The 14490-nt window shown below is 38.8% G+C and overlaps 1 protein-coding gene across 7 annotated transcripts in view; it reads right to left on the reverse strand.

Moving 5' to 3' along the window:
• Window positions 1–10111: 10111 nt before the first annotated feature.
• LIMS1 (LIM zinc finger domain containing 1) overlaps window positions 10112–14490 on the reverse strand; it is a 148522-nt gene continuing 144143 nt past the window's right edge. For all 7 annotated transcript variants that reach the window (XM_041754660.1, XM_041754661.1, XM_041754662.1 and 4 more), the window contains one exon: window positions 10112–12864. Coding sequence is in view for 2 of the 7 variants with exons in the window: in XM_041754659.1 (XP_041610593.1) it covers window positions 12750–12864 (115 nt within the window). In the remaining 5 variants the exon portion in view is untranslated. The remainder of the gene's footprint in view (window positions 12865–14490) is intronic.

Raw genomic sequence — 14490 nt, forward strand, 5'->3', positions numbered from 1 at the left:
GAAACAAGATCAAGTTAGTGATAAGCCTCAACTTATATACAGGTCTGGAAAATAACTGGTTTGTTTTATTTTTAAAGATTTTATTTATTCATTCATGAGAGACAGAGAGAGGCAGAGACACAGGCAGAGGGAGAAGCAGGCTCCATGCAGGGAGCCCGATGTGGGACTCGATCCTGGGACTCTGGGACCCAGGGACAATGGCAGGTGCTTAACCGCTGAGCCACCCAGGTGTCCCCAAATGGTTTGAATTCAAATTGTATTTCAACAATATGGAATACATTTACTATTAACAGTATTTTGTTTTGACTAATTTGTCTGATTTATGAAATTACAGTTTGATTCAAAAAGGAGGCTTTCGTTTCTTTGTATTTTTGTAGATACATCTTCCACACCTTTCTTTATAAGAAAAACACTGCTGTTTTATAATCATTGTGTTCCTGAGAGCACTTTATTTTTTTTTTAAGATTTTATTTATCTGGGCAGCCCAGGTGGCTCAGCGGTTTAGCGCTGCCTTCAGCCCAGGCCCTGCTGCCCTACGTTGCTAGAATAGATATATAAAAATATATTTTATTTATCTATTCATGAGAGACAGAGAGGGACAGAGACATAGGCAGAGGGAAAAGCAGGCGCCCTGTAGGGAGCCAGATGCAGAACCAATTCCAGGACCCTGGGATCATGACCTGAGCCAAAGGCAGACAGTCACCACTGAACCACCTAGGTGCTCCTGTTTGTTTTATTTTTCATTTCTTTGTTTACTCTTTTCTGCCTTCTTTTTAGTTATTTGAATATTTTGAATAATAATATCATTTTAATTTGTCTATTTTCTTTGAATAAATCTCCTTGCATAGTTGTTGTTTGTTTTTTTTAATGGTGGCTCTAGGAATTACAATATACTTATTTACAGATGACTTAAATTGAATACCACATCATTTCAAGTAGACTGTAGAAATCTAAAGACCATAGAGATATCTTTGCCTTCCTCTCTTCGTGTTATAGATGACTCAGAGTACATTTACATACATTGTAAACTGCACTGAACAATCTTAAATTTTTTTCTTTCAATCATCAAGTGTATTTTAAAGAATAATAAAGGTAGATCCACTAGACAGCAATCACCAAGGGAATAGAAGACTTTAACACACTATAAACAAATTTGATCTAAAAGACATCTAAAGAAAACTCCAACAACAGCACACTGCATGTTAAATCTTAAGTGCACATAAAACATTCTCACATAGACCATATGCCAGGGCATAAATGAAAACTCAATACATTTAAAAGAATTGAAATCATACAAAATATGTTTTCCCACAACAATGGAGTGAAGGCAGAGATCAACTGCAGAAAGAAATCTTAGAAATCCACAAATATATGCATATTAACATACTTTTTTTTTTTTACTGTTTTTTTTTACTTTTTTTTTTCAAGTAGTCTCCATGCCCAGCATGGCAACAAAGGGCTTAAACTCATCACTCTGAGATCAAGAGTCAGATCCTCAACCAACTGAGCCAACCAGGTGCTCCTAAACAGCATACTTCTAAATTATCAGTGAGTCAAAAAAGAAATCACAAGGGAAATTTTTAAAAATACCTTGAGGGATGCCTGTGTGGCTCAGCGGTTGGGTATCTGCCTTCTTCTCAGGGAGGGATCCACCAAGTCCCACATCGGGCTCCCTGCATAGAGTCTGCTCCTCCTCTCTGCCTATGTCTCTGCCACTCTCTTTCTGTCTCTCATGAATGAATAAATAAAATCTTTTTAAAATTTTAAAAATAAGTTAAAAATACCTTGAGATGAATGAAAATAAAGATACAACATACCAAAACTCATGGGGTGCAGTTAAAGGAGTACTTAGAGGGAAATTTATAGCTGAAAAGTCCTATATTTAAAAAGAATGATCTCAAATGAATAGCCTAAACCTTAACACATAGAAAAAGTAGGGACACCTTGGTGGCTCAGTTGGTTAGGTGTCCAATCTTGATATCAGCTTGGGTCTTGATCTCAGGGTCATAAGTTCAGGCCCCGCTTTGGGCTCCCTGCTGGCCATGGAACCTACTTGAAGGGGAAAAAAAGGACATAGAAAAAGAAGAATAAACTAAGCATAAAGCAAGTAGAAGGGAGGAAATAACAAAGATTAGAGCTGAAATTGGTGAAATAGACTAGAAAAATAGTAGAAAAAAATCCAATGAAAAAAATGGGTAGAAAACTTAGATATTTCTTCAAAAATGATATGCAAATGGCCAACAATCATATGAAAAGATGCCAAATGTCACTAATCATTAGAGAAATGAAAATCAAAATCACAATAAGATCATTTTATACATGGTTAGGATGGCTACTTGGTTAGATTAACCAAGTAAAATAGGCTAAAATTATGAAAATCGGGAATGAAAGAAGGGATATTCATACTGACTTACAGAAAGAAAAAGGATTGTAAGGGAATACTCTGAACAATCATATGCTTGTGAATTAGATAATTCAGATGACGTGGACAAATTCATAGACACAGACTACCAAGATGAGTCAAGAAGAAATAGAAAATGTGACCAGACCTATACAAGAGATTGAGTTGGTAATTAAAACACCAACAATAACAGCAAAGGCCCAGGGATGCCTGGGTGGCTCAGTCATTTGAGCTACTGATTCTTGGTTTTGGCTTGAGTCATGATCTCAGGGTCCTGGTATCAAGCCCTGCTTGGGGCTCTGTGATCAACATGGGGTTGGCTTGGGATTCTCTCTCTCCCTGTCCCGCTGTCCCTCCCCCTATTCTCTCTCTCAAATAGATGTATAGATAAAATCTTTAAAAACATAATAAAAAATAAGGGGTAGCTAGGTGGCTTATCTGCTAAGTGTCTGCCTTTGGTTCAGGTAGTGAGTGATCTTCAGGTCCTGGGATCAAGCTCCACCCCAGGCTTGCTGCTCAGCAGGGAGTCTGCTTCTACCTCTTCCTCTGCCCCCCCCCCATTCATGCTCTCTCTCAAACAGATAAATAAAATTCTTAACAATAATAATAATAAACACCCTATAATGAAAGCCCAGGACCAAATGGCTTCATTGGTGAATTCTACTAAATTTTTATTTATTCTTTTTTTTAAAGATTTTATTTATTTATTCATGACAGACACACACACACACACACAGAGAGAGAGAGAGAGAGAGAGAGAGAGAGAGAGAGAGAGAGAGAGGCAGAGACACAGGGAGAGGGAGAAGCAGGCTCCATGCAGGGAGCCTGACATGGGACTCGATCCCGGGTCTCCAGGATCACACCCTGGGCTGAAGGTGGTGCGAAACTGCTGGGCCACCGGAGGCTGCCCTCTACTAAATTTTTAAAGAAGAATCAATGCCAATCCCTCTTAAACTCTTCAAAAAATTAGAAGAGAATGGAACACTTTCTAATGTAATCCATGACAAAAGTATTACTATAATTCCAAAGTCAGAAAAAGACAACAAAACTACAGACCAATATCCTTTATGAATAAACGAGTAAAAATCCTCAACAAAATTTAAGCAAACTGAGTCCAGCAGCTTGTAAAATGGGTTACACTAAGTGGGACTTAACCCAGGAATGTGAAGTTGGTTCATATACAAAAACCAATCACTGTATTACAACATAGTAGCAGAATTAAATGACAAAACCACATGATCATCTCAACAGGTTCAGAAAAAAAGCATTTAATAAGCCCCAATTCCTTTTATTATAGAAATAATCAGCAAAGTAGGAACAGAAGGGAATTTCCTCACTTAGGAGAGGGTATCTACAAAAACCGCACAGTTGACATCATATTTAATGGCAAAAGATAAAAAGGTTTCCTTCCCTCTAAGATCAGGAGCAAGACAAAGATGTCCTCTTTCACTGTTTCTGTTTAACATTGTACTGGAGGGTCTCGCCAGGACAGTTATGGGTAAAAAAAAAGGCGTCTATATAGGAATGGAAGACATAAAAATATCTCTTCCACAAATGACATAACCTTATATATAGAAAACTCTTAGTTCTCAAAAAAAAAAAAAAAACCCACTAGGGCTAATAAACAAGTTCAACAAGGTTGTTGCATGATACAAGGTCAATTAAAAATCAGTCGTCTTCTGTAAAATAGCAATGAACAATTGAAATTAAGAGAACAATTCCATTTAGAATAGCATCATAAAAATAAAATACTTATGAATAAATTTAACCAAAGAAATGTAAGATTTGTAGATTGAAAAGTACACATTTTCTGAAGGAATTAAAGGAGAGCCAAATAAATGGAAAGATATTCCATGTTCATGAATTGGATGAAAGCATGTGTCTGCACAAAAACTTGCATACAAATATTTGCAGCAGGAACCCCTGGGTGGCTCAGTGGTTGAGCATCTGCCTTCAGCTCAGGTCATGATCCTGGGGTCCTGGGATCAAGTCCCACATCAGGCTCCACGGAGGGAGCCTACTTCTCCCTCTGTGGTTGTCTCTGCCCCTCTCTCTGCGTTTCTCATGAATAAATAAAGCCTCAAAAAAAAAAAAAAAAAAGACAGCAGCACGATTCCTAACAGGCAAAGGTGGAAACAGCTCAAATGTCCATTAACTGTAAATTTATAAACAAAATGTGTTATACCCATATAACAATATTATCTCATTCAAAAGGAGTGAGAAAAAAGGAAAGGAGTGAAGAACTGATATATGCTTCAGTGTGGATAAACATTGACAACATTATGCTAATTAAAAGAGACCAGTCACTAAGACAACATATTATATAATTCAATTTATATGAAATATCCAGAGCATGCAAATTCATAAACACGGAAGTCGGCTAGTGGTTGCTAAGGGATGAGAGAGGGTTTGGAGAGGGAATGCTAACATGAATGGAATGGAATGGAATGGTCCTATAATTAATCCTGGGGATGGCTGATTAATCTTGTGAATACACTAAAGAGAGAGAGAGAGATAGGAGAGAGAGAGAATCACTGAATTAAGTTAAATGCTCGGGAGAGTGTAGATATTTTTGTTGAGGCAGACAATCCACCCTGGTGCAGCGATTAGGTCCAAACCACAAATTCCAGCTCCTTTTCTGTAATCTGCAGTTCCAAAGTCAGTGGGGTTCCCAGACTGTGGACGGGCTCCTCAAGCTCTGGCCCCCTCGTGTGCCACCTAGTGGCCGGGTGGGGGCCCTGGGTGGGGACCGGCTAGCTGTGTGGTCTGGTGTGTTGAGCAGGATGGGTCTGTTCAGGGGCAGCTCAGGAAGGAGCCCTGGAATTCAGAACCACCTCTGGGGTTCTCGACTTTTATTTCCTGAAGGGTCTGGTTTTGAGTCTTCTGATCAGAAAGCTGAGGCTTGACCTACTAGGCCACGCACGTCTGCCTCTGGGACCAGGCAGAGGGGGGCAGAGCTGGAACAAAAGTAACACAGTTTTCACTCTCTTGGTGTCACCTCTTGGGAGCAGAGCTGCACCAGGTGGAGTTTCTCCCCTTCGAGCTCTGGTTCCTGGGTGCCCAGGGCTGAGGGATCCTCAGAGGGTGCTGGAAAGCCCCCCTCCCTGTTGCTGGGTCCCCCAACCCAGGTCAGCCGTCACCACCATTGGCAGATCTTTCCAGATTCCCTAGAATGAGTGGGTATCTCCTGGGTGCAGTCTTCAAATCCTACTCCCATTTCTAAGGTGGGTTCTAGCCGCGCTGTCCTCGGAGGCATCTCGTTGGCCCCAGTCCAGGTGAGCCTTCCACGGCTGGACGTTTAGGGCTGCTTCACTGTCTTCCAGCACAGGGACTGACAGGAGTTTACCTTCAATAAATGTCTCTTGCATTGGTCTACTTGGGGTTTGCCCACTCCCCACTTCTGACTGGCATCCTCGTATTGGGCATAGGAAAGTCATCAAGCTCATGACAATCGTGTATGAACTTAGCAGGCAACAAGCAAGGCCCCAGGGGAGTTTTCCGAGTAGCATATGAATGTTCCTGCATGGATTTTAATAACCTTTGGTCTTTTTAAGGCTTTTGTTTCCTCATTTTTGCCTTTCTGCTGGTAGAAGTTGCTAGAAAGCTTGGTTCTGGATAGTTTAGGACTTATCACACAGTTAGATGGCCCTGGCTGCCCCCTGAAGGAATCTATGATTTTATTTTTAATTTTTTAAAGATTTTATTTATTTATTCATGAGAGACAGAGAGGCAGAGACACAGGCAGAGGGAAAAGCAGGCTCCCTGGGGATCCCTGGGTGGCTCAGTGGTTTAGCGCTTGCCTTTGGCCAAGAGCGCGATCCTGGAGTCCCGGGATCGAGTCCCACGTCGGGCTCCCAGCATGGAGCCTGCTTCTCCTTCCTCCTGTGTCTCTGCCTCTCTCTCTCTTTGTGTCTACTATGAATAAATAAATAAAATCTTAAAAAAAAAAAAAAGCAGGCTCCCTGTGGGGAGGCCAATCTGGGACTTGATCCTAGGACCCTGAGGATCATGACCTGAGCCCGAGGCAGATGCTCAACTCCAGCCCACCCAGGAGGGAAATAACCATGTAAAGTTTTCAAAAAGAGAGTAACGTTTAAGTATGGTATCTCCTGTTTAAATGTGGGGTTTGGGAGGATTCACTGGAAAGCAATATGAATAATTTTCAAAATGTTGATACGTTGACTCCAATGTCAAGAGGGATTGACTCCAATCCCTCTTCCAGGGTTTAACATGGTGCTAAAGGTATGTGGCAAACCAATATCCTTCTAGTAAGCTGCTCCTTTTATGCTTGTCTCTAATATTTTGTGGACTGAGATATTCTTCTCGGGCTATATAAACACAACATAGATTTCTAGGGAATATGAGTCCAGTCGCTGCCAGTACAATTTTAAATTTAAGAAGCCATTTAGCCTATGTACCAATTAGTGACAGTCATCAGGTAGGAAATCTCCTACTTGATCTTGTGGCACCAAAAATTGTAATATGACAGTAGGATTAGAAAGTAAAAAAGGAAATCCCAAGGTTTTAGAAGTCAGAAGAAATCACACTTTTTTCTTTCAAAACACTGAGGTCTCCGCAGTGGAGAAGTTGAGTCAGGTGAGGCACATGAGGCCCCCAGAGCTAGTGCACTTACCCAGTCCCCTGTTGGCTGGATTCCAGAAGATGAGGGGGTGAATCTGAGGCATGGAACTCGTGATCCACCCAGGACAGTCAAGATTTGGGCAATCACAGTACAGTTTAGGGAGCGGAGCACACCTGGAACAGGGCTTTACTTTTAATTCTGCTAAGTTAGAATTTTGGGGGCTTTATACAAGAGCTGCTTTAAAAAGGTCACCACTGGGGCACCTGGGTGGCTTAGCGGTTGAGCAGCTGCCTTCGGCCTAGGGCATGATCCTGGAGACCTCGGATCGAGTCCCATGTCGGGCTCCCTGCATGGAGCCTGCTTCTCCCTCTGCCTGTGTCTCTGCCTCTCTCTCTCTCTGTGTGTCTCTCATGAATAAATAAATAAAATCTTTATAAAATAAAAATAAATAAAAAGCTCACTGCTGCTCCGAGGATGGAGGAAAATTTGCCAACAACAACAAAAAGATGTAAGCAATACTGCAGATGCATTAACAAAACACGTTAAAAAAATAACGTTACCATTTCCATTACTGTAGTATAGTATTAATTCTGGCAAACTGGAAAACACTACCTGAATTGAATAAAGTCCTCCTTCTTCCCCGCCAGAAAACCCCAAACCATCTCATTCATTCATTCATTCATTCATTCATTCATTCATTCATTCATATCTATCTATCTATCTAATCTATCTAAGAGGTTGTGAGCAGGGGAAAGGGCAGAGGGGGAAGCAGGCCCCCGCTGAGCAGGGAGCCTGAGGCAGGGCTTGATCCAAGGACCCCAGGATCATGACCTGAGCTGAAGGCAGATGCTTCACCGACTGAGCTACCCAGGCGCCCAACAACCATTTTAATAACATCTTCTAAAGATTGATTTATTTATTTTAGAGAGCGACACAGAGCGAGCGAGTGAGTGCCCGGGCGCCCCCCTGCCCCCCCATCACACCCCTCGCTGAAGATCCAGCACCTTTTGGAGCCTTCGGTCCCCCGCGCGAGGGGTGCTCCGCTGCCGGGACCTGCAGACCCGGTGCCCAGGCTCGCCACATCCCGCATCTCTCCTCCTGGGGCTGGAGGAGCGCAAAGGGGAGGAGTCCGAGGCTCTGAGCATCGCAGGGACCCAGAATCTGTCCAAGCAGGTGCAGGACGATGAAGGGCAGGAGAGGATAGTGCCCTGGGAGAGGAATACGCCTCGAGAGCACCACACACAGAGCCTCAGGGCTTGCTGATCCACACATCCTTTGCTTAGAAGTGAAAAATAGCAGAATTATGGTGAATAGTGGAAGACCTCACCACCGTTCCGTATGGTTCAGGGAATTGGTTGAACCACAACCATACACATGAATAGTTCTACTTTATATTCAAGAATACTTGAATTTCTCTCTCTCTCCCTCTCGCACCCCCCTCCCCCCCCCCCGTAACAGAGTAGAAACCTTTATAAATTTGGAATCACAAGAGTACTTGGGTTCGAATTCTGGATATGCCACTTTTAAATCGTGCAACCTCAGAGGACCTACTTAACGTCCCTATGCAATCCTCTGCTACAGTGTGGAAAGAACTTTAACTCCTGTAATTGTAAAGATTAAAAAGATAGTATTTGTGGAAACCGCCTTGTGAATTTTATATAGAGAATGTTTAATTTGATATTCTTACATGAATGTAGATTATGACTACTTAAATTCTGTTCCAAAAAAACTACATGTAGTAAAAATTCTAAATGACTTTAAGTGAAACTTTTAAAAAAAATTGAGATATAATTGACATAACATTCTATTAATATCAGATATGCATGATACAGTAATATTTCTGAAATGGTGACAGAAAGTCTAGTTATCCATCATCATACATAATTACAAAATGTTTTATTCTCATAAGAACTTTTAAGATCTACTCTTAGCAACTTTAAGGTATACAATACAGTATTATTAATTACAGTCACCATGCTGTGTAGTGCATCTCCACGACTTTGATTTACAATTGGAAGTTTGTGCTTTCTAATCCCCAACACCCGGCTTCTGGCAATCACCAATCTGTTCTCTACTGATAAGTTTAAGATTCCATATGTGAGATCACATGACACTTGTCTTTCTGATTTGCTTTACATAGCATAAAGCCCTCAAGTTCCATCTGTGTCGTTGCAAATGGCAAATTTTCCTTTTGTATGGCTGAATAAAATTCCAGTTTGTGTATGTGCGTGTGTGTATACACACCACAATTTCTTCATTCATTCATCCTTAGGTGGACACTGAGGTTGTTTCCCAAACAGTTTTTTCTTTTTTTTTTTTGTAAAGATTTATTTTAGAGAGAGTGACAGTGAGTGAGGGGGTGAGGACAGAGGGAGAGAATTTTCAAGTAGATCCCTACTGAACGCAGAGTCCGACTCAGAGCTCAATCTCAGAAGCCATGAGATCATGACCTGAGCTGAAACCAAGAGTAGGACACTTAACCGACTGAGTAACCCAGGCGCCCCTTACAGATTTTATTTTTAAAAGTAATTTCTACGCCCAACATGGGGCTCACACTCACAACCTGAGATCAAGAGTTGCACGCTCCACCAAATGAGCCAGCCAGCCAGGCACCCCACCAAGATGTTTTTTTTTTTTTAATTTTTATTTATTTATGATAGTCACACACAGAGAGAGAGAGAGGCAGAGACATAGGCAGAGGGAGAAGCAGGCTCCATGCATCGGGAGCCTGACGTGGGATTCGATCCCGGGTCTCCAGGATCGCGCCCTGGGCCAAAGGCAGGCGCTAAACCGCTGTGCCACCCAGGGATCCCCCAAGATGGTTTTCTTTTTTTTTTTTTTTTTTTTTTTTTTAATTTTTTTTTTTTTAATTTTATTTATTTATGATAGTCATACAGAGAGAAAGAGAGAGGCAGAGACACAGGCGGAGGGAGAAGCAGGCTCCATGAGCCAGGAACCTGATGTGGGATTCGATCCCGGGTCTCCAGGATCGCGCCCTGGGCCAAAGGCAGGCGCTAAACCGCTGTGCCACCCAGGGATCCCCCAAGATGGTTTTCTTAAACGTTAGTCCTATCTTCTCGTAGTTCTATGCCTCAGTCTTTCAAATGAAACAATGCACAATAGGATTATTCTTAATAATCATGAGCATTTATTAAGCACCAAGAGTATACTGCAATGGTTGCTATATAAAAGCTTATTTAACAATATAGTGTCCCTGCCATCGAGCTTACAATCTAAAATGAAATACAAGAATGCTGTTAAGACTACCTCAAAATTTCCTTAACTTAGAAATGGCTATTTTGGCAAGTAAGTGAGGCAAAGTGGCCTATCATTTTAGGTACAATGTTAATAAGGCTTTGAACATAATCCAGATGTCAGTGTGCAGCCTTAAGCCAGCACCCCGACATTTCCCTCAATTATATTAGGCTTGGTGAGAAAAAGAGCACTTAGAAGTTGGGTAAGAAGAATGAATTATTTCAAATTGCCTTGTAGGACTTTAAGCAGAGAAATGCTTACCAGCCTGAGTTTTTCCACAGCCAGGAAAAACTCTACAAAAAAATATTATGAGCTCAACCAAGCCCGTCTTCTATTCCACAACCTTTCGACTTCCTCCTCCTTTCCCAGGGCTGCAATGATGCACCTATCAGGGAAGAAAGTACTGTATCTAGACAAAATATCCTGAAGTAGCAGAGGCTTACCACATCAAACTTCCAGGAGATATTAACTTGTATTTTAAAAGAAGAATGAGCAGACAGCAGCAGGGCTGCAGGAGAGGCCTGGCTACATAAGATACATAAACAAAGCAGCTGAGCTCAGTTCAGGCATCTTCAAACCGGTTGAGAATATGGGTAAGTGGTTATTTTACTGTTCCTTATTTCTGGTGTTAGGGGTATTTGACAATTTAGCATCAAGACCCCAAATTATAAAGCCTGCACTATTTTGTCTATATCCAGAGTATTTAATAAATACTTTCAAAGTTTTCCTTGCTGGTCATGTATTAGCTGACAAAGGCACACTGAAGGGATTTGGATTCTTACTGTCAAATGCAAAGACTGTTTTAAACTTCTGAGTACATACAGTCTTAAACTATATATTGATTATTTTCAATCGCTGATAATTCTTTGAATTCTAAAAGAACACTAAAAAGTAATAGGTTATAAATTATCAGAAAACCGAAATAGAATTTACTCTGTAAAGTGCATGCACAAAATTTTAAAAACATACATGCATACAAATATTTTAATGGCAGAGTGGTACATCCTGAGTTTTTTTTTTTTTTTTAATGGCAAAATGACATTTCAGCAATTTTTTTAGAAACCAATAATTTCTTCCTTAAAAAGTCTATGTTGGGAACTTTTTGTAAATGGTAACACAGCAGCAGCAACATTTAACAAATATTCACAAAATTTGGTTTGCATACAAGTTTATCAAGAAAGAATGGCCAGAAACTTCAAGATAAAATAAAAACACTTTTTATAAAGTAGAATAATCTACTACTTTTGACCTAAAATTGACATTTAAACATCCCCCTTCCAATTTAAAAGTGTCATTTTAACCTCCTCCCTATAATAAATAAAATCCAATTACAAGATTTGAAATGAAAAACTTGAAACATCTATCCGTATCATTCTCTTTTGACAAGATGACAAAAATTAATTAATTATCTCCTGCAAAAAGGAGGGAAAATAAAAAATTAAGTATCACCATAGCTGTGGTAGAGGATTTTGGGTTTACAAATCTCAGTCAATGCATTTATTTTTGGTATTGCATGAAATAGCTAGAATTCCTGAATAAACCTATGTGTTTTTCTAAGACAAGGCAAGTTTGATTACATATAAAGCATAGACATTAGCATGGTTATAAAGGCAGTAAGACCAATACATATACATTCACTTGTTTTTAAGTGATACATTCCAAGCTACATAAACTTTAATTTTGTGTCCTATTCTAAGACCTACATCTTTGACCTTAAGCTTAGAAGCATACTTGCTATATAATATGTTAAAAAATACTTCATTTCTTCCAATATCATAAAGTATGAATTTTCAAATGCCTAGTATAAATTTTTTTTGCACAAAATTTAGAAAGGCATACTATTAGCTAGCTATAACTACTGTGTTAAATAACTGTAGGAAGGAAGAAGTTCACAAGGAGAACAAATTATAAAACCAAGCATAATTATTGCATTTAACAACAAAAAAAAGAAATCAAGTAGTTCGGAATACACTTGTTTCTTGTCTTAGTATTGTGTGTACTCATCTTATAGCTACTAGTTTGGTAAACATACTTGGATTCTACAAGAGTTCTTTTCCTTGACTGGTTATTTTTCTTCCTTATGTCCTTCCTAGCAGCAGTTTGAATTATTTATCTTTTGAATACAAAGTAAAACAATGTTTCCTTTTTTTTTTAAATCTTTCATGTGAAAGTTGACTCCCTACTTTCATTTTTAAAAGTTAAACTAATTTTTTTTGGACCTTAATTAAAATCTAACATCTAAACCATGTGTTGTCTGTTGTTAAATATAGTCTACATTTTGACAAGTTTATAAGGGTTATTAACAAAAGCAAATCATGATTTCATCTGTTTTAAATATGATTACACAAAGTTTTTTTCTTTTTTAATGAGAAGGAAATGAAGAAACTCATTCATACAGGCCCTCTTTACTCTCAACTATTTTGAGATACAGCTTTAAATAGGGTGGATCAAGTCAAGTAATGTTGGTTATCTCTTTTATTTGCATAGAAGAGAGAAAAAAAATAAAGGAAGTTATTTCCTTCCTAAGGTCTCAGCTAGTTTCTTAAGTCTTTTCTTCAGCTCCAATGGAAATTTCTCATAGCACTTCTTACAGACGGGCTTCATGTCAAACTCCACAAATTTATTCCTAAAGACAGTAACAATAAAGGAAATTAGTAGAAATGTATTCAACACATATATAAATAATGTGAGGTAATTTTACTGAAGTAAATGAAGACACATGACATTGATATTCAGAGCAAAAAACTAATTCTCATCTCAACTTTTGTCGTTGTAGTAAATGTAAAAAATTACAATATCATTTGAAAAAAGTCCTTATAAATTGATCTTATACATCTATCTGTATAATACAAAACATAATTACATTTTGGTCTGTACTATGTATGTATATAAGACATCTAATGTCAGTATAATTTAGGTAAGTAAAATCAATCACACATGAAAGTACTATGTAAATTGCCCAGGGTTGTATTTCTGTAATTTGAATGACCTTCTCTTTGTTGAAGGCAAAATAACCTTAATATTTTAAATGAGGTAGGCTATGAGATTTCATCTTTCCTTGCATAAAATGGTTTGTCTCCTATCTCCAACAACAAAAATCACTTTCAAAGAAATCTTAAATTACAATGGATTATTTTGATTGGCTATCTGACAGAAAGGTTGGTGGGGTGACATAGGACAGTTTTTAGTCACTCTTTGGAAACAGAAATGAAATAGACTGCCTGTGGTTCCATTCTGTGAATGGTTAACTGTACGGAGAACTCAATTCTTTTCTTAAAAGCTAGAGCAAGACACATTATCAGTTTACTTGTAAAACAGTTCTGGAGAGACCAGGTTTTCAGGCAGCTTCTTAACTGTCTGCTATGCATTTCCAAATGGTAATTACAATTTTTTATTATTGTTGGAATCTAGGGTCCTATGCTGTGAACTGAGGAAATATACAACCTTGTAACCTGTGCCTTCTCTTAACTTGTTTTTAGGTGGCATTTCTGGAACAAATCTAGTGGTACATTATTATATGGCAAATGATTAAATCAGGTGATACAATTTTAAAGAGCAAAGTTAATTCCTAATCAAATATTTAATAAAATGAAAACTCTTATTTTCAAGCATCACATGGAAATTATTCCCTTCTGTTTTTCACAGTGATATTAATGCTGAGAGAAATTCAAATGATGTTATTTTTTCACTGACAGTTTGATTTAAATAGTATTCCTGAGTTTTCATTTTCTCCCAAAGACTTCTTAGCAAGAAAGCTATTAAAACTGCCATTTTTTGGATAAAGGAAATAAATTATCACTGCTTTCAGAGATACTGCTAAGCAAATCTCAACAGTTTTAATTTTACATTTGAATTTTAATTCCTCTTTATGGAAGGAAACAAAAACTGTGCCAATAAAAAACTTCTGGGGCTTGGAACACAATGGTGACTGAGAAGGAACAATGGGACAATCATGCTAGTAATTCAGCAGATTTCAAAGACTGAAATATTTCCTATAAAAATCAGGAATAGAGTAGGGTTTGAAAACATCAAGAAGATGAATTCATAAACAGCAGCAATGAGCACTCTATGAAAGTGCACACAGACACCAAAGACAATGGATTTATCATGTACAGTAGTGGTCTTTGCTTAGATATGAAACATGCTGAGAGGATTTAACAGAGCCTAGAACATGTGGCACTTGGAATATATCAATTAAATTATTTTTGGCAAAGAAACCAAAAACCAGGATTCTAAAAGCTGTAATTACCAG

The sequence above is a fragment of the Vulpes lagopus genome, chromosome 5 (assembly GCF_018345385.1).
Source record: "Vulpes lagopus strain Blue_001 chromosome 5, ASM1834538v1, whole genome shotgun sequence".
Taxonomy (NCBI): domain Eukaryota; kingdom Metazoa; phylum Chordata; class Mammalia; order Carnivora; family Canidae; genus Vulpes; species Vulpes lagopus.